Genomic DNA, 21,390 nt, shown 5'->3' on the forward strand with positions numbered 1-21,390 from the left:
CACAAGCAAAGCTTTTGAAAGTGTCCAAATACTCATATATAAGTAGCGTATTAGCGTGCCAGCAAACTAGAACAAATCTACAAAGAGTAATGCATAATATATAGACAAATTCAATAATCAATTATACAGAACAAGTACATTTGGAAAAATCTTGATTTGACAATTGGATTGCTTATGCAACATTTACAATTCAGCTATCAAAAAACTAGAATGCAAACATCTGTGGATCACATTTGACTGGTCCATTCAAATTTTCTTCTAGATCATTGACATGTTACCATTACAAGTATATTTAATTCATTGACAGACCACAAATTGCTGATGTTTCTATAACTTTGTTTTTCTCCATTTTGTGCCAATTGTCTTAATGACATATTCGAAGACAAAAACGACTGAGATCAACTTTGCGCTACTACATGTGCCCTGCTTTATTTGGTAGTTTAGTATTTTGGAGATTTCTCCCCCATTTTTTTTTTTTTTTTTTTTTTTTTTTTGGAGTTACCCAACCCTAATTACCTCTGAGGCGAGTTAGCTCCTTCCAGTATCCCCACAAGCTTCGACTCTTTGAGCCGGCTATGAGACTAATCCGGAGTGCGGAGGTCAGTGATGACTAAAAGTTCTCCCCCATTTCATTGGCTAATTTGATGGAGTCGAGTAAGATTATAACAGCAAAAGTCTTTCTATCAAATTTTTAATATAGCTGCATATTTAATATTCGAAGTCAAGACTATTATTAGTTAAGCTTAAACTCGAAAATTAATTTAAAATATATTCCAATGTTGTTAAATGTTTCAAACTCTTCACGAATTTCCATCCCTATTAGAACTTATACGAAACTTTGTCGAAAAGGGATTCTTATTATTTATTAATGAGTTATTGGTAAATCCTTTGTATGGTTTATCATAAATTTATTTCTTTATATAGTAAAAAAATAATAATTGATATTTCCAAAAAATAAAATAAAATAATAATAATTGTTTTTTAAAAATTGCTTTACATGGGCCACCAGGTATTGGGTCTGGGATTTGCTCAGGTATCGTTTTGGGTTTGCAGAGGGTTTAATGTTTTTTTCGCTATTAGGATTTCAAGCCCAGAAGCCAGAAACATGGAAGGCATTTGGACCCAAATCCAAGTGAAAATATGGATCCACTGAGCCATAAGTACCATATGATAACATACACTGATACACGAGTTACTTACTCACTTTAATGGGTAGCGCTTACAAATTAGTGCTCTCATTTGAGTAATCTAACACAGTGTTTATAAATCTGGCCCGCCATCAATCCGACTGAGGTTAGGGGACACGGGATCACGAGTTCAACTAGAAGGTCACGGAGTCACTATATTGATATAATTTTATATATTAAAAAAATTAAATATATATATCCTATATGAAAATATTAAAAAATAAATCATTAATCATCAAAGATTCAAAATATACTTAACATAATTCACAAACTACAACCACAAGTAAATATTACACAACCTAATTAAAGTATCAAGATGCCAAAGTACAAAACCCATATTTTAATTATACCAAAGTATTAAGATACCACAAGTCTAGGTTGCTGGGAGAGAAGAGAACAATTAGATTTAGGTTTGTAAGTATTTTTATATTTATTTTTTAATAAAACGACATTGTTTCATAGAATTTTCTTTAAAAAAAAATATGCAGGGACCTCTTTGACCCCTCTGTCCCGAGAGTCGCTTAAACCCGGTCGGATTTTGAGAGTCGAAGGAATCGATGTGCATATAGGGTCCAACTTAAGAGGAGGGGTCAGGGTTGACCCGGGTCAACCCGGGAGGTGAGGAGGAGTTTTAAAACAAGTTGTCTGCATGAAAAAATAAAGAGATAAACATAAATTACTATTTAAATTAAAAAACATTTTTTTAGATAATGGTCCTTATTCGCGCTCCAGTTTAGGTTATTATTATGTACACTTTTATATCCTCAAAAATAAAGTATTTTATATTTTGTTATTAAAATATTCAATATTTTTACTTTTATATTTAATACTTATTACTTTAAGTAAATAGAAGGATGTGGGAGAATTTATTAGAAAAATATAAATTATTCAATACATGCATCTATGATCTATCGGCAGAAATTGGCATCTTCGGTATAACGGAAACGAGAAGTCGTGAGTAACTCTTGAAGCGGTTCGTGGACACTAGCTAATAGTATAGTTGCATTGAATGCAGCTTTATCTTTGACTTCAGATTTAATTGGTTTTTTGTTTTGTTGAAAAATTTGTTTGAGTTAGGAAGAAGACACCAAAATCATCACGGGTAAACCAAATGAAGTGTTATTACTGCTTTTCGGTAAACAGGAGTTGATGTATACAATCATGTGTACTTGTTGAACTAATCATAATTAAGAGGCAAATAAGTAGTAGGTTTGAAGTTAGTAATTGAAAAGCTTTTGCAAGAACGTTCGAGACAATGAGAAAGTATTTGTGTAAAATAAGAAATAAAAAAATCCAGTTTATCTAATATAATGATAATTAATTTCATACTCTAAGGATAAAGGGAAAGCTCATAAGATAAAAAAAAATGTTTTATATCAGTAACATGAGAGGAAACGATCTCCTATCCTCCACGTGTATAATGACGTGCTAACTTGCATAGTTACATTTGTGTATCTTAGCTTTAACTAAATTTGGATTGTAATTAACCACCGGAGAAGAGCAGCATCAATGCTATCAATTCAACCCAACAGCGTAAATTGTTAGGTATAAGTTATATTGATAATCTTATATTATATTTTTCTATTACATCTTTGATCTCTCACAATAGTCTGTTGGTTTTAAAAGTTGGACAATGTATTAGACTCCACCAACATGTGTTAAAAAACTTTATAATATTTAATTTTTTATTAACAAAATGAAGGAGGTAATTAAGATCGATTTCATAACCAATTTGTCACGGAAACTCTGATATTATATAAAAAATTAATTTTAACCTAGAAGTTTAAGGTGTTGGTAAAAGTTATATTAATAATTTTATAATATATTTCTCTAACAAATATTAGCAACATACTCTTTAAATATATTCTTTATATTCAATAAAATTAGAGCGGCCCAAATTTTTAAGTAAACTTAACATAATTGACCAAAATAGAAGAGAATGTATTTGATAGAATATGTATATATATATATATATATATATATATATATATATATATGAGAAAATTAGTTCTCAAGTCACTTTAGGTAATCTTATCTCCGGTTATCCAATGAAGGTGTTATTATATTTTTGTTTGTTTATTTATTATATAAGTTTTATCAAAACACCATTTATTAATTATCCTAACACCCAAAACGACGTAGTTTTAGAGTGATCGAAAATAAGATTATCTTAAGCAGCTTGAGAAACCATAAACACTATACACACATATAGGAGAAGGATCCGTTTACGAACTTTTTTTACAAACTTTTGCAAATTACACTATGTACTCCCGAAAGTACATAGCGTAACCTAGTGTACTTTCGAGAATTTATAATGTAATTTGTAAGAGTTTGTAAATATAATCTTCCTCATATATATATATATATATATATATATATATATATATATATATATATATATATATATATATCATTTTTGAATAGAAATTTATTGGTAGCACATGGCCTAGAGGCCTTCCTCATGACTCCAAGCTTTAAAGCATCTTGTATACTTTTTATGCGCGGCCTGATTTTATCTTCAATATTAAAAAAGAAAACTAGCCAGAGCAAAAGCTTTTTCATTTTCTTTTTCTTTATTTTTCCAAATATTTATGTAAAAATGAAATCAAAAAGTTGCATAAGCCTTATAAACAAGAAACTATTGTCTATCCCTTCATAGAAAATTTTTAAAAAGAAATAAAATCAGTGTTTTAAATGGCTCTTCTTTTTTCAATCCAAGTTTATATCTGGTCAAGCTATTTGCATCATTTTAACGAAAGAAAATAACTTTGTTTTCGATGCGAGAGGATAATGAATTAATGGGGACAATGATCATATTGCCACTTTTTAGGCAAAAATTTACCTGATTGTCATTTCTGAAAAAAAATTTGCCAAAATGCCACGCCTGAATCCCGCTGGTCTGACAAGCGGGAATGGACTGGACACGTGTCAGCGTCTGAATGGTCAACCATTCTCGCTGGGCTGCCCAGCTAGAATGACAGAATGCTGACACGTGGCAAAAGCACATGCATTCTCTGCATGTACTTTTGCCACGTGTCAGCATTCTGTCATTCTAGCTGGGCAGCCCAGCGAGAATGGTTGACCATTCAGACGCTGACACGTGTCAAGTCCATTCCCGCTTGTCAGACCAACGAGATTCAGGCGTGGCATTTTGACAAATTATTTTCAGAAATGGCAATCAAGTAAATTTTTATTAAAAGAGTGGCAATATGGTCAATGTCTCGAATTAATGCCTCTATTTTTTTTATTTCTTTTTTTGAGAAGAAGAAGAAGAAAAAGTTTGCGCAACTTTTCATGATCACCAAACCAAGAAAATTCGTATAAGCTTTCTTGATGAAGCACGGAGATAGGTTTGTCTTTTACTAGATATATTGTTCTCCTCACGGAGGGTACACGGAGTCGTAATTGAATTGGTGACCAAATATTGATTACAATGGCGTGGTAGATTGCGCTAGCGACGTTGATGGATTGAACATTTATCATTCATTATATTTACACATCTGCTGTGCACATAACATCATCAGGACTAGGACTTATATATTTTTATTTTAATTAAGTATCAAAAAACATTAGTGTCATAAAGGAATCCACCACTAGCATTTGTCCTCTAATTTGCTAGCTGCAGCAATCCAAATTTATATGTTCATAGGGATTTGCTTTTATAGGCCCATAATATTGCCACTAATTAATTTGCAACGGGTTGGATTTGTAAGCCTAAAACTTGGATCGGATTTATTTATGTCATGTTTCTACCGTAAATGTAAATAAGTTATCTATATTCGTTTTTAAAATGACATTGTTTTGTTATCAAAATAAAAATAAAAATGACATTGTTTTGTTATCAAAAAAAAATAAAAATGACATTGTTTTAAATTAAAAAATTAAAACATTATAATGAAAAAGACTATTATAATCCTAAAATAAATTATAATTTCAAAAATATCTTGATTTTCGCCTCAAAACGATGTCGTTCTACATTGACGGGAGAAAAAGCCAACCCTTTATTTATTTAGCAGATCCACTAACCTAGCTGGGGCTAACTTTTCCTTATCCAAGCCTCTCATTTTGATGGACACACAATAAATTAACAACAAAACAAGGATCTCAGGGACATAACGTATCATATCATATACATATATTAATTATATTTGCATGTCTTGTTGGCAAGAACAATTAAAACAAGTTAAACAAAAAAACAAAAAACAAAATTATGTGTAACAAATGTTCAGTAAATTCGCGTTTCCCTGAATTTAAGGGCAAAACACCTTGGAAATGCAAACCAAGCGGGTTGTATATGCATTGCAGAGTATATATGAATGAGTCTTGTTTCTCTTCCCCTTGTTATGCTAATGGGTGGAACAATATTGCAGAAGCACATCAACGATCGTTTCATGCATCCCTCATTGCCACACTCATAGGGTTTCCCTCGTGTCGTGTCATCATCTCCTTACTACTCTCCTTTTTTTTATTCTTGTATATATATCTATTTAAGCTAGCAAACATTGCATTCATTTACATTACAAAATCATACATAACATATTCTAACGTATCATGTTAAGGAATATTATTCCTTAACATATCAAACCTCGTTTTCTTGTTTCTATATTTTTTTTTCTCTTTGCCTGCTTTTCATAATTTCATCATCATTCATTCACCAACCTCTTTATATAGTAAAACAAAAATGATGTTACGGCATCACCGAGAGAACGGAAACGGGGACGTGTTGGCGGCGGAGGCGGACCCATTGAAGTGGAAGGCGGCGGCGGAGTCGTTGAAGGGGAGCCATTTTGAGGAAGTGAAGAGGATGGTGAGGGATTACCGGAAGGCGGTGGTGAGAGTGGGTGGGGAGACATTGACGGTGGGGGAGGTGGTGGCGGTGGCGGAGAGGCGGGTGACGGTGGAGCTGAACGAGGCGGCGAGGTTGGGAGTGAAGGCCAGCAGTGAGTGGGTGATGGATAGTGTGCACAAAGGAATTGATTGTTATGGGGTCACTACTGGTTTTGGTGCAACCTCCCACAGAAGAACCACACAGGGTGTTGCCCTTCAAACCGAACTCATAAGGTACTTATTTAAAAAATAAAATAAATAAATAAATTCTTGTTTAACCTAAAATGAAGAATTGTAATTTTTTTTTTCGTTTTCTTAATTTATTTTAGCTTATACTTTTTTTATACATCGGTCTGTTCAAAATAACTGTCTGGTACGACTACCACCACTTTTTATGTGGAGCATATATGACTTCTTTATACACATATTACTTTATACTTTTCACGCACACACGGCCTTTTATATGCTAGAGGTCACGTAATCTCACACTTATTGTGGCTTATAGAGTTACGGCATCACACTTTGTGCATTTGAAGGGAATCTCCAATCTCCTATATAAAGGGACCTTAGCTCCCTCGTTCCATCATCTTTCTCCGTTCGCTTGCTATTGTTAATACTATGCAGAAATCTCTCATCAACCATCGCCATAGTCCAAATACACCTCCCTCATTTCACCCTAGCTAGCATGAGGCTAGAATGGTGACTCCAAAGAGCTTCAGTCTATACCACTGTCTCTCTTGTCTCCGTCAGATCTACATACTTCACCTTTTTAGGAAAAAAATCCATAGCTTTCTACTCTAAATCGGTTCATATTTCATTATTCATTATTAAATTTCTCCTTAATATAAAAGACCACATTATAATTTTGATTCACAAATAACATTTCTATTCAATATAGCTAATGTTCTCTGTGTGTTTCTCTTATACCCTTGATGGGATTAAAGGAATAAGTGAACCATGAATGAATTCCTATATTGTTTGGTCTAAAATAAAATAATTACTAGCAATGTTACAATGTAAACTAACTAGTTATGCCCATGCCATTCAAAGCCAATGGCCTCGCTTGTGGACACTTTCTCAAGCAAATTGTGATTCATGAAAGAAAGCATGTTTGTTACAGGTTTTTGAATGCTGGAATTTTTGGGAATGGGAAAGAAGCAAACCATACTTTGCCACACAGTGCAACAAGAGCTGCAATGCTGGTAAGAATCAATACCCTCCTTCAAGGCTACTCTGGCATCAGATATGAGATACTAGAAGCCATTGCAAAACTGCTCAATCACAACATCACACCAAGCTTGCCATTGCGTGGTTCAATTTCAGCCTCAGGTGACTTGGTTCCATTTTCATACATAGCTGGAATCCTGACAGGGAGGCCTAATTCAAAGGCTATTGGGCCCAATGGTGAGTCCCTAAGTGCTGCAGAAGCTTTCCATCTAGCTGGTATTGGTGAGGGCTGCTTTAAGTTGCAACCTAAGGAGGGTCTAGCACTTGTGAATGGAACTGGGGTTGGAGCTGGTTTGGCTTCTATAGTTGTGTTTGATGCCAACATCTTAACCATCTTATCTGAAGTCATGTCTGCTATTTTTGCTGAAGTCATGCAAGGGAAGCCAGAGTTCACAGACCATTTGACTCACAAATTGAAGCACCATCCTGGCCAGATTGAAGCTGCAGCTATTATGGAACATATCTTGCATGGAAGTGCTTATGTTAAAGAGGCTCAAAAGTTACATGATATAGACCCCTTCCAAAAGCCTAAGCAAGATAGATATGCTCTTCGGACTTCACCACAATGGTTAGGTCCTCAAATTGAAGTGATTCGGTTATCAACAAAGTCCATTGAAAGGGAGATCAACTCTGTGAATGATAACCCTTTGATTGATGTATCAAGGAACAAAGCTTTACATGGTGGCAATTTTCAGGGTACCCCAGTTGGGGTTTCAATGGACAACACAAGGTTAGCTTTGGCTGCCATTGGAAAACTCCTTTTTGCTCAAATGTCTGAGTTGGTTAATGATTTCTACAACAATGGTTTGCCTTCAAATCTCTCGGGGGGTCACTGTCCAAGCTTGGATTATGGATTTAAGGGTGGTGAGATAGCAATGGCTTCATATTGTTCTGAGCTTCAGTATCTAGCAAACCCTGTTACAAATCATGTGCAAAGTGCAGAACAACACAATCAAGACGTGAATTCATTGGGACTTATCTCTGCTAGGAAAACAGCTGAAGCTGTTGAAATATTAAAGCTCATGGTTTCAACCTACTTGATTGCTCTTTGTCAAGCAATAGATTTGAGGCATTTGGAGGAGAACCTAAAGAAAACAGTTAAGAATACGGTGAGCCAAGTGGCTAAAAAAGTCCTGAACCTAAATGGGGAGCTTCATCAGTCCAGGTCTTGTGAGAAAGATTTGCTCAAAGTGGTTGATAGTGAGTATGTTTTTGCCTACATTGATGACCCTTGTAATGCTACATACCCACTGATGCAAAAACTAAGGCAAGTGCTAGTGGAACATGCATTGCTGATTAATAATGGTTTGAAAAGTATAAATGCTTCCATCTTCATGAAGATTGGTGCTTTTGAGGAGGAACTGAAGAAAGTCTTGCCAAAAAATGTTGAAACTTCAAGGAATGCCTTTGAAAATGGGACTTCAACATGTCCTAACAAAATTAAGGGATGCAGGTCCTATCCATTGTATAAGTTTGTCAGAGAGGAATTGGGGACATATCTTCTAACAGGAGAAAAAGTTAAGTCCCCCGGAGAGGATTTTGATAAAGTATTTAATGCAATTACGCAGGGAAAGATAATAGACCCAATGTTAGAATGCCTCGAGGATTGGGATGGTACTCCTCTTCCTATATCCTCGTAGATATTCATTAGTACAACGTTTATTAGTTTTGTGATGACTTCCCTTGTAAAGCAACATGCTATGCTTAGTGGCTTCATTTTCTTAAGGAGGAAGTAATTGTGATAATACCTTGTACTTTAATAAAGAATTTAATTATGTACAACGAAAAATGCCATCCACCAAAAATTTGTAACCAACTCAATTACTACTTAATATGCATTTCCCTCACCATTCATGTGTACCGGACAATATTTATACGGAGAACAGTTTCTCCTTTAACAGGAGAATTGTTTTTTCATGTCAGTGAGAGTTCGTTTTGCTTGCAATATTTTTTTTATTCGGAATCTAGATTAATCGAATCGCCCGCACCTAGTATTATTTCGAGACGTTCCGTGTATAAGCCTCTTCAAACAGGACTTCTTGCTATTGATTCGATGATACCTATAGGTCGTGGCCAGCGAGAATTAATTATTGGGGACAGACAAACAGGTAAAACAACAGTAGCCACCCGATTGAATCTAAGACACGATTAATTAGTTTACGGTATGAAAAAAACACATGTATATGTGATATTAGATACTAACTAGTTCTATTTATTTATATATCTACCATTTCACTATCTATCTAAATATTCGCCGATACTGCTGTAAATTCTGAATTGAATATTGAATGACTAAAGAGAGTAAATCAATTCGAATCCTACTTGGGGAGATTTGATTCATTCGAAATTCTTTTATTCGGAAGGAAAGGATTCTCTTTGACCGTTAAGAGTAGGTAACCCATTCCCCTTGTCTTTGTTTCTATTGCATTCTATCTCATCTTATCCCATTGTGTTTCATGATCAAGGATATTTGAGATTTTTTGCTTATATGGGTTTTTTTAATACTGCAATGTTGGGATTGGTTACTAGTTCTAATTTGATACAAATTTATATCTTTTGGGAATTGGTTGGAGTGTGTTCTTATCTATTAATAGGTTTTTGGTTCACACGTCCTATTGCGGCGTGCCCACGGTAAACGCTGGGTAGCCAAGTGCGGAGCGGATAACTGCTGAAAGCATCTAAGTAGTAAGCCCACCCCAAGATGAGTGCTCTCCTATTTCGACTTCCCTTCCCCAGAGCCTCTGGTAGCACAGCCGAGACAGCGATGGGTCGAAAGCCGGGATTTTTCAGAAAATGGATTCCTCTATTTAAAGGGTGCATAACCGCATGGATAAGCTCACACTAACCCGTCAATGTCGTTCTGGATATTCCTCAATGTGCCGACTATTCATGGAATGTGAGAAGCAGATGAATAATCATCTGCCAAGAGCCAACCGTTCTTTTTTCTCTGACAGATGGTCAGAACGTCATCTACGTTGATAAGATCCTTTCATCTAGCAGCACCTTAGGATGGGGCATAGCCTTCCAGTGAAGGGCGAGGTTCCTTAGAAAGATCAGAAGTGATCAGAGCTGTAATTATACGTACTTGTAAAGAACTCAAATGCAGTAACGGTTAGATGCTACATAGTTGGTTCTCATCCTTCAGAGACTACGAGTATAATAGGAGCATCCGTCGACAAAAGGATCACCCTAAGATGATCATCTCGTGACTATTGAGAACGAATCAAATCAGATGGTTCTGAAGATCCCATTCCCGAAAATGCTATGAGGTGTTTGGAAATGGTTGAAGTATTTGATTTGAATAGGAGGATCACTATGACTATAGCTCTTGGTAAGTTTGTTGATAAAAAGATGGCTTTTCCCGGATGAGATGGTTGTTGCTATCTGCTCCAATAACGAATAATTGGTTTAACTGAATAACTAAATAAAATAGATAGACCTTTCTTTTCATAGAGTCATTCGGTCTGAATGCTACATGAAGAACATAAGCCAGATGAAGGAGCGGAAAGACCTAGGATGTAGAAGATCATGTGGGAACGACGGAAACTATGAATGCCTAGGATTTTTTTTCAAACAAATCTTAATGATTCATTAGATGGGATAGCGGAACGAAAATTCGATTTTATCTACTCTACTATTTACTACGGCGACGAAGAATCAAATTATCACTATATTTATTCCTTTTTCTACTTCTTTTTCCAAGTGCAGGATAACCCCAAGGAGATGCTCGGGGGCTCGTATCTCATTACATACCTTAACTCAGAGGTATGGTTTTATAGGCTCTAAAGGAGCACGCAAATCCCAAAACCGCATAGTTTCTCCACCAAAAATAACCTCTCCGGTCGAGGAACGCATTAGATATTTATCTAAACCGGTAGGTCCCTGAGTAACTCTGACATAATGAATCTATTTGATTGCATGGGTACATTTGATTTAATCGAATTGGTTTGCTGTATCCAGACTAATATAAATTCAATCCATTTCAACTATGAATTCCTGGAATTCCTTAACGATTCTTGAATTTGAATCAAAAATGGTTTTTTCTTGATGAAATCATAAGATCCGAATTAATACATAAATAATAAATAGGACCAGAGGTAGTAGGATTGGTTATCATATTAATGAAACTAAACTTCTTCTTCTTCTTTTTTATGGTGGGACCCATTAAAATTATGTGTGTGTAGAAGATTTTCTAACCTCATGTTAAATGAGATATGTAAAGCCCATATTTATATTGGCCTAAGCATTATTATTAATCTTCGTAATATCAAACTAAAAAGGCTTATCTCCGGCTTCTTTCCTTAAACACAATTATCGTACCAGTAACACTGTAGAATAGCAAGATATTCAACAATATTTATCAGAGCACCATTGGCAAAATGGCATCATTAATACAAATTTAAAAATAAATTATCCAACTAAAACAAATTTAAATGTAATCAGTTGTGCATAGGAGGGACGGGCAATCAGTTGCGCATAAGAGGAATGTTCAGTTGCCACACTGCACTTAGGTAAATTGTGCACATTCCCCATGCAAAACTAACAGAACCAACGTTGCAATACAGGCACTTCTGTGCCCTCACAGCATAACTAATGATACATCCCTCCCTTACATAATTGATTGCATTACTTTTAAAAAAATAATTTTAATACTACATTAAATGGATAATTAAATTTTCATTAATTATATATTATTGCAAAGCCATATGAACCGAAGTTTGAAAATTTAACCAAATGACTGCCCCACCAAAAACAAAAATGAAACTTTCAACAAACTCGAGGATAATAACGTAACGAAATTCTATACGAATACGTCCATCATAAAGAAAAATTTTAGGCTGCCATTTTAAAAATAGTTTTCTCTTTCACACCTAAGTATTTCTTGATGCTAAAAGCGTACAAAAAATCAAAAGAATCATTTTTTTCGAATCAATTTAAAACAAAAGCACTTTATATAATACCGGATCAAAAACTGCATTTTATCCAAACCGGTTGGAGAATAAAAAAACCAAACCGGTTCTTTTTACATTAACTACTAAATTTTTTTTATTTTTCATTTCTATATTTTATTTTATTTTTCCTTAATACAAATTCAGAACTAAAACTGAATTGTAAAAGAAAAAAAAAATCGAGTCCAACTTTAACCACCCCTACCTAATATTGTTTATTTAATCGCATACAACAGTCTAAAAATTGTTTGACGTATAGCCAACTCACAAGTCACAATTCAACTTGCTTCTTCTTAACCGCCAGCCATTTGTTCCATACCAGAGAGAAAATAGGACAGAAAATTAATAACCTATATGTACATTTTAGTGTCAATAATTATAACATAGCGTTGCAAAAAATAAGAGGTAAACTAATGGCACGGGAATTCATGTAAGAATTCCCATCAGAGAGAAAAAAAAAACCTATATCATGGCCTGGTGTTAGGATAACTATACAAAATACTTTCTCTAGTTAGTCGTCATCTGATAAACAGACTAAATCAGGAGATGCAGGTTGATGGGAGTTAGCCAGCATACTACTGCTGGTGCCAAATCTTGGTAGGTTCACTGAAGCCACATCTGACAAAACATTTTGTACATTTATAGAAGAGTTAGGAGCGGGTAACCCACCTGCGCTATCAGGCAGGCGCCCCATAAGAGGATCAGACTGAAACGTTGTTTGTTTCCAGTGAGGTGGACCATGAGAAGCTGCAGGAAGGTTACTACGTGCTGGCATTCCATGCGGAAGAGCATGTAAACTTGAGGCTGGTACAGATGTTGGGGGTCTACAAGACACGAGATGTGGTGCAGGGGCGCGTATCTCACCACCATCATGAATATTTCCTGAGGGGGAGGTGATGGAGTTGAATAGAGGCAGTCCTGCAGAAACATTGGAGAAAACTCCTGACGTACTATAACCAGCCTGTATATGCGGTGCCATTTGCTGAGAGCTAGCCCTAGTGGAGGGACTCTGCAGACTCGTTGCAGGAGGCCCACAGGAAGATGGGCCAGTATCCAGGGGGAGCCGAGAATCACTTTGCCGCCTTGAAAGCTGAAACTGCTGCTGTCCCAAACTCGAATCTGACATTAATATAATGGTTAAGAAAAGACTCAAAACAGAAACCCCAGTGATGCAAGCACCTAAATTTAGTTATCGGTATGCCTGCTAAGGTGTAGAATACATAAATATGAAATGAATGCATACACACTTACGGACATGCGTAAAAATACATATTTAAGTACATAAATTTTCACCTTTCCCTTAAAATAATCAAAACAACCAAAACAAAAAAACCAAGAACTGCTGATAAAATGAGTAGATAACATCCATTGACTTCATTTTATATTTTATTTTATTTTTTTCAAAATCACATATCCATAATTTAGTTTATGAAAAAGGAAAATAGAAGGTGCCACCACCAAAATTACTGATGTGCATTGTTTGTCAAGAACACGCTGCCAATTCAGGCTTATAGCTTAGGTTGAAACTTGATCCGTCAACAAGAAAATAATAGATGGCGAGGAAACAACTACTACTACTAGAAAAATAATCGGAAAGGAACTGAAGTGAGATTAGGTATTTCAAACATATCCCAGTCAGGGCTGTAAAAGCAATATTAAAATTTAAATCTCTCTATACCTTGATGCATTCCTAATGCACTAGATGCTTTACGATCCAAGCATTTAGACCTATAAGCATCTGCCAAGAACTGATTCACAAGAACTATGTTAAGATTTGTATCCAGGGTGGTCTTGGTTTGCAGAAACTCCACTTCAATCTCCTGAGATTTAATATCATACTTCCTGCGAAGTTCATCTAATTCCTTCTCAAAATCAGATTTCAACTGCAATTTCTGCTCCACCAAGAATAATATTAATCAGAAAAATATAGACACCTAGAATAAATATTATCACAGACAGTAATGTAATATAATAAGCAATCCAGAAGCTAACCATTTCTTCATGGTTTTTCATAATTTGTTCCGTTACTTTTTGTATTCTTTCCAATTCATTTTCAAGTGGATCATAGCTCAAATGTGGAAGCATTCTGTAAGCTGAATGAATTGCAGTTTGCATAGGAGTTGACAAATGTCTTGTGTCAGGGTGCACAACCAAATGTGAATCATGTTCCGATGCTGAGTCTGGTTGCACTACATCTTGATTTGGAACCACAGTTGATGCCTCAGGATCATGGCTTGGGAGATTGACTTCATTAATTGGCTGATGTTCAACTTCAGTTGCCAGAGGAAAATTAGATGGATCCAGGTTGAAAGAAGGGAGCTCTGCAGATGGGAATTGCTGCACCTGCTCTGAAGGATTCGTGATCAGTGAAACATGATTGGATTGATTGGCTGGTAGAACATTAACAGGACTGGAAACCAGCTCTACTTGTTCCAAAGAATTCTGCATTTCCCCAGCTGTATTCTGGTCAGGAGGGAACTCTAGAGATGATAATTGCAGCATTTGTTCAAGTGGCTCAGTGGCATCAGCAGTATTCTGTTCTATCATGGTTCTGCGTACTCCTTCCTGCTGGTCTGATGTGGTACTTCCATCCAGTAACATTGGGTTCATTAAAGTTTCTATATCATTATGACAATCAGCCACTGTATGACTATTTTCTGGCACTATAACAGGAATATCTCCATTAGGTATACTCAAAAAGACTCCATCAGAAATTTGTTGCTCCAAAGGTGGATTCAAAAGGGAAACTGTAGCTGGACTAATGCTTGGACTAGCAGCTTGACAAGGCCTTGAAGATAAAACACTATCTAAAACTGGAACATTTATCGAACCTTCAGATATTTGCTCCATGGATGAAAGGTGATCAACAGCAGTAACCTTTTCGGGACAATCAGTACCATTGGAAGTCCCAGGCATACCCAAATGTGCCTTTTTATCTAATACACTGATTATGGACCCGTCAGCAATTCTTTCATCAGACAAAGGCGAATTCTGAGTGAAAGAATTATTTGAACCATTACAGTCATCCGCCTCCTGGATGTGTGTAGCATTCTCAGAATCTGGCAAGCACATGGCATTTCCCCGAGATATATGTCTTTCAGGTGATTGTGAATTCAAGGAAGCAATAAATTTTGTGCCATTAACGGAGCCATCAAGTTTCCTCTTCTTAGAAGAATGAACTTCGTCCTGACCATCATTTGAACTGATGGTTTTACACACTTCAGGAGCCACCTCTCTGCTAGTAACATCTGATGTTTCCCCATCACATACCTCTCCATTCGATGAAGGCAGAACCAATGTTGCAGCATCATCCCTACAACCATCTTGATATCCACGGCTAAAATATTCACATCCAATACCTTCATCTGTCATTCTTGTAGCACCACCAGAATTCTGTTTTCTGGAATGGGAATGGTTAGAGATAGTATTTCCTTGACTGTAACACTGATTTTTAGCAATATTATGATCCTCACTCCTAGAGACTGGTCGATCTTCTGAAACCATAATGCCCATTTCATCAGCACCAATATGCTTGACAAGAGGATTTTGCAGCTCAGTTGTGCTACTGCATGGCACAGCTGCAGGGGAATTGGTTTCAGGAAACACATTCCTGTCCCTTGTCATGGCTTCAACCATATTATCATGATCCTTTCCTTCAGCAAAATGATTCTTTGGATCATTGTGAGGCTGTACTTGATCAAAAGGCTGCAAGAATTCAACCTGAGTCCCATGTTCCTTTGAAGCAACAATGTTTGACAATTCATTTTGTGCCCAAGATTCCACCTCTTGAACCCAAGTGGTCTCCCAATTTTGAAATTTTAGTGTTTCAGCTAATTGCACGTCCTCAAGATCCTTGAGACGTGTTTCCTGCTGAAATTTCAGTTTTACAATATTTTTATCATATTCGCTGTTCAAAACCTTGAGCTTTTGTGTTCTCATCACATCATTGGGAGAGCAGGATCGAATAACTGCCAACTCTAATTTGTAATTTTTCTCAAAGTCAGCCTTTTCAGCCTCAATATCTGCTTTGAACCTTTGCTTCTGTTCCTGTTGAATAAGGTGTAGCTTCTTCAACTTCTTTTCACATTTCTTCCGAATATCTTTTATACTTTTGGACATATCTTTTTTGAACAATTCAACCTCCCGTGCCCCTCCTGTACACGAATAAACCCTGTTCGATGATTCAGAAGCTTTTGGAGAACCAGTATCATTATAATTTCCGGTACGATACAAAAATATTTTCTTTAGACACCGCAACATAGAATAAATGTAGTCCACCTCTTTTTTGTTACAGTCAAAATTCAAATATTGTTTTGCAAGTGTAAGAGAAGCTTTGTGGTCAAGTTTGTGCTTTAGCATAGAAGCAGCAGTCCAAATCTGAAAATACAAGAAAAAAACTTATCAGCTATACATACTAAATGAAATTATGTGAATACATGCATTTATAAGTGGTAGGAAACAAAGTCCTGTAAACTACATCACAAGACACTATAACAAATTGTTAACTAGAATATACTAAACATATATATGCATAATTGCACTCAAAAAAGGAATGTGACAGTAAGATTCAACTGAATCAAATGGGTTGTAAAGATGGTAACCAGACTGCAAATAAGCATTAAAAAATGGAGCAAATATACCTTAATGAATTTTTTTTTTTGGTACATCTTAATGAATAAATATTAAATAGAAGTTGAACAAGTCATTCAACATTTTGCATCTATCCTACTTGTCCTTTATCTTCCATAAATATGTTTAAAAAATCACCTCAAGTAAAGTTTATTTGATTAAAATATGTTGTAAATACGAACAACCATGTATAATTAGTCAAAATATGTTTTAGACACCTTTGAAACTTTTGGATTTTGCAACAACTCTTGACTTCTGTATTAAAATTAATCTATAATTGTAGGCATTGTACACGAATATATAAGCAAAAATATTCAGAGTCAGAATAGTAAGTTCCAACTTGGTATTAGAGGTCGTGATCAAGAAGACTTTGTTTCTGCACGAAAATATCTTCAGTACTACCGAAGTACGGAAGACTCAGTGCATCCTTTACTAAATATGAAAAAAGTAATATATTTGTCTTTCCCATTTAACCCATCCTTGTATGGTTTTCCCCCCCTAAATCCCCACCATTTTCTACTTTTAATAAAGGAGTACAGACTCCTGTAGCACCAAAGATGTGCTCGCTTCCTCACAACCTTAGCCTGTCTTTATCACGACATTGTGACGGCCACCTTCATTACAACCAACATAGACAGCTTTCATAATAGACAAGTGCCTATTTGTCTCCTTCATTGTGTGCACCACTAGTGACTTTCTCATCCACAATTGTCACAGCCACTGCAATCAACCGTCTATTCCCTAGACATGCTGCCGTCAGCCATCTTAAGTGCATCTCTACACGTTAGATCCACATGCCACCATTGCAAGTGCACGGGGAGGCTCGTCCAGCCACTTTTGCAACCACCACCACTCCGAGACAGCTAGTGATAACCTCCTCCCTTGGATATAGCCTCAGTCTATGCACAGAGCATCACCTACATGCACTCTCTCTCTTCCACGCACATGCTAGTCTATATCCACCCAGACCACACAACCCACTTCTTAGTCCGTTATGCCTACCACTCGCTCCAAACGATCTTCCATTTCTGTATATGACCTACCGTCTCATTGGAAAAAATTATTTACATAATCCTACTTCATTTAGAGTACCATCAAAGAGTAATGGAAATTTAATCATATCAAAGAGCAAACGGCTCCAAATTTAACAAATGGAATGATGGAGTCATCGGGAAGTCATGCTAGATGTCATACCACTAATGGGTCTGCCGTGATAACAACCAAATCCATTAAAAGGGTTATTCCTCAACCTTTTCTAAACCTAACAAAGACAGCGGCTGGTGCAGCTACTGTAAGAAATTTGGCCACACCAAGAAGACTTTTTTATCTTCAAGGAAAGGAACAAGTTCTTAACAAAATATGTGGATCAAAGGTTTCCAAAGAGGCCAAGCCCATTTGGGTTATGTTGAAGCTTCAACGGGGGCCAATGAAATTCCCACACTTAGGAAAGATGAGTTGGAGCGACTTGAGAACCTTAAGGATTCCCTTACTAAGATTTCAGGCACCTGTCCTCATTCTATTATTTGGTAAGAACACATGCTCCCAATCTCTTACTTCTTCTTGCATCGATTCTAGTAAATCACGGGTTGTTTAGCGACCAACCACATGCCGTGTCTGTAACAAATTTTGTCTTGTGAAATGCCACCTAGTGCTCATACTATTGTTGTTGCTAATAAATCTCATACATCAATTGCGAGTTCTAGTAACATTCAACTCCAACCCTCCTTATGCCTAACAAATGTGTTTCATGTTCCAAAACTCTTTACTAATCTCATCTTCACACATAAACTTACCGAAGATCTAGATTGTGCCATGGCATTCTTTTTAACTCATTGTATCTTTCAAGATCTCACCACGAGGAGGACAATTAGAGTTGCTATGGAATAAGGTAGGGTTGTTACAGGTGTTACTAGTAAACAATTTCCAATGTCCTATAAATATTTCGTCGAAAGATTATAATTCTAATTATGATGACTTACCCATTGCCTTAAGGAAAGGGAACAAGACCTAATACCAAGTACCTTATCTCTCATATTGTTTATTCACCTTTCCATGCAGCACGAGTTTTATTTCAGCCTTCGATTCAAGTCATGCATGAAGAGATGAATGCCTTGACAAACAATAAAAATGGAAACTTGTTAATAGACCAAAATGAAAGAGAGCAGTGCATTTAAATGGATCTATACTTTGAAGTATCAGTCTGATAGTACACTTTGTACACTTCATAGGTACAAGGCAAGGTTAGTTACTAAGGGTTACACTCAAACATATGGCATTGACTATCAGCAAATATTTGCTCCAATGGCCAAAATAAACATTACAAAAGTCCCATTACCTCTTATTGCTCACCTTAATTGGGAATTGAAGCAATTTGATGTATAAAAAAAAAAAAAATTGCTTTCCTTCATAGCAAATTAGAGGAAGAGGTTTATATAGAGATCCCACACGGATTTGATTCCAAGAAATGAGAAAATAGGGTATGCATGATTTAAAAAAGAAAAAGCTCTATATGGATTCAAACAATCTCCCCGCGTGTAATACAAAGTTTATAGTGCTCTTGTAATACAAGTAGGGTTGGCAATTCCTATCATCGGTTGTGTTCATGTCATGTCAATGTTGGACAAACACAAATACACTTGATACGAACAAAGATTTGTGTAAAACCTTCGACACGAACATGACCCGCTTATTTTGCGAGTCGACACTATACAACATGAATAACCTACCAACTTCAAAGTATGTTACTTTTTGCAGGTTGAGACAATATGAATAACCCGCAAATCTCAAAATGTCACGCATACTATGCAGGTTAATACGGCATGACAAGACACAAATAACTTGTGTACTGAATGCTGATTTCTCCAATCTCGTGTTGACACGACACATTTAACATGAAAGAAGATTAACTTGGGTTTGTGTCATGTTTTTTCGTGTCAAATTTTGTCAAAACGAATTCGAAAACAAGTCGACCTAAACACGAATTTCTCGTGTAATGTTACAGGATCGTGTTTAAAACACCACACTCTCTTCGTTAAATAGAGCGGGATCTAATTGAGAAACAACTACTATATGAAATGTTGACGATTGATTTTGAAATTAAAGACCATGGAGCTGAGGTACTTTCTTAGATTAGAGGTCGATTATTCCAAACCAAGTAACTTTATCTCTCAAAGGAAGAAAGACCTTGATCGCCTTATGGAAGTTGGTAAACTTGAAGCTATTGGTACCCCTATGATGCGGTCCATCTCAATAAGAAATATGGGAGAGTGTACAGTAGGAAGAAGTGTAGAGGATTGCAAGTGTACAGTAGGAAGAAGTGTAGAGGATTGCAACCGATTAACAAAAGTGAGTCAACATTAATTAGATAGTTGGTTAGAGCAATTAGTGGCATGAATGGCATCTATAAAACAGAAGGTGAGCGCAAGGAAAGCATATGAAATATTGGGCATTTGGACTGAAACTTGGGAGAGAATCAGAGCCTCTCTAATGCTCTGACTTTGTTTCCCTAACATTTTTTCTTTTAGTAAATTTTCCTCTGTTGAATGTATTTTCTTTTTAGTTTTAACTTCTATAATATCGGAATATAGGAATAAAGGAAGTGTTGTTGTTTCAATCAGTACTTTTGCATTTCATGTGGGACTTTGATCCTTATCAATTGGTATCAAATATTCAATCTAGGAGCTATGCTACCAAAAAAATTATGGAAATCAGAATTGGAGCAATGGAAGATAGGATGGGAAGATCAAAAGCTTGGATGCTTTGGAAGAAAGAATGAGTTGAATAGAACACAACAACAAAGATGTTGAAGCTCATCTGTGTTCTTGAGAACACCATCTACCGAAATTGATTTCACAGTAGACGAGCGGATAAATGGCAAGGTGGAACAGAGGAATCCAGCCGACGATTTACGAACAATTTTCAGATAGGTGACAACCATGTGCTGGGAATGGGGAAGAGGGAGGAAGTCAGTTCACCTCCATTACCCACACCACCGGACGTGAAGACTTTTGAGAGAGGGGAGGAGCGCACCCATGAACAGAGAAGGCAACATGAAGAACAAACGAAGGAGCAATTTATTGTCAGGAATGGGTTGGACAATTGTAGACCTAGCCCAAGGGAAGGTTGATTGCTTTCAAACTTTACTTGATGATGCTTCCCTAATTGTGTCGTTGGCTGGCAATGCTAACCATTCATTGGTGGTGGGTGTTGTTGTTGAGATATGTCCTTTCTCTAGCAATTTCCACCCCATCCCCAAAAAAAAAAAAATCCGCTTCATTTGTTTTTCTCTTTTCTGTTCAGGCTCACAAGCTCATTTGCCCACTCTCACATGGAACAAAGCCCATCAAGCAGCGACTATGCATGCTAATCTCGCTAAAAAAAGAAAAGAAATAGTTGTTATGGGAACGAAGCCCATCTTACAGAACATCACTCACGCACATTCACTTAGATCTCAAGTTCTTGTCTTGCCGTCATCTAATTCATCATCATCTCAAGTTCTTGTCATATTTCACATGTGGGATGGAAAGTACAATATTTTATTCATTGAATTTTCAAGAGGTGGATGTGATGCA

At 36.3% G+C, this 21,390-nt stretch overlaps 2 protein-coding genes across 2 annotated transcripts in view; one reads left to right on the top strand and one right to left on the bottom strand.

Annotated features, from left to right (window-relative positions):
* The first annotated feature begins 644 nt into the window (after positions 1-644).
* LOC133318661 (phenylalanine ammonia-lyase-like) lies at positions 645-8,881 on the top strand. The gene is made up of 3 exons (XM_061520707.1): positions 645-674; positions 5,893-6,248; positions 7,135-8,881. The coding sequence occupies exons 1-3, from the start codon at positions 645-647 to the stop codon at positions 8,879-8,881; spliced, it is 2,133 nt and encodes a 710-aa protein (XP_061376691.1).
* A 3,681-nt stretch (positions 8,882-12,562) lies between these two features.
* LOC133318648 (uncharacterized) overlaps positions 12,563-21,390 on the bottom strand; it is a 34,251-nt gene continuing 25,423 nt past the window's right edge. The window contains exons 18-20 of the mRNA XM_061520684.1: positions 14,183-16,567; positions 13,869-14,082; positions 12,563-13,309 (exon numbers count right to left, since the gene is read on the bottom strand). Of these exons, the coding sequence (XP_061376668.1) occupies positions 12,702-13,309; positions 13,869-14,082; positions 14,183-16,567 (3,207 nt within the window). The 3' untranslated portion in view covers positions 12,563-12,701. The remainder of the gene's footprint in view (positions 13,310-13,868; positions 14,083-14,182; positions 16,568-21,390) is intronic.

The sequence above is a fragment of the Gastrolobium bilobum genome, unplaced genomic scaffold (assembly GCF_033153095.1).
Source record: "Gastrolobium bilobum isolate Gb01-03AN ecotype WA unplaced genomic scaffold, APGP_CSIRO_Gbil_v1 utg1425, whole genome shotgun sequence".
Lineage (NCBI taxonomy): Eukaryota > Viridiplantae > Streptophyta > Magnoliopsida > Fabales > Fabaceae > Gastrolobium > Gastrolobium bilobum.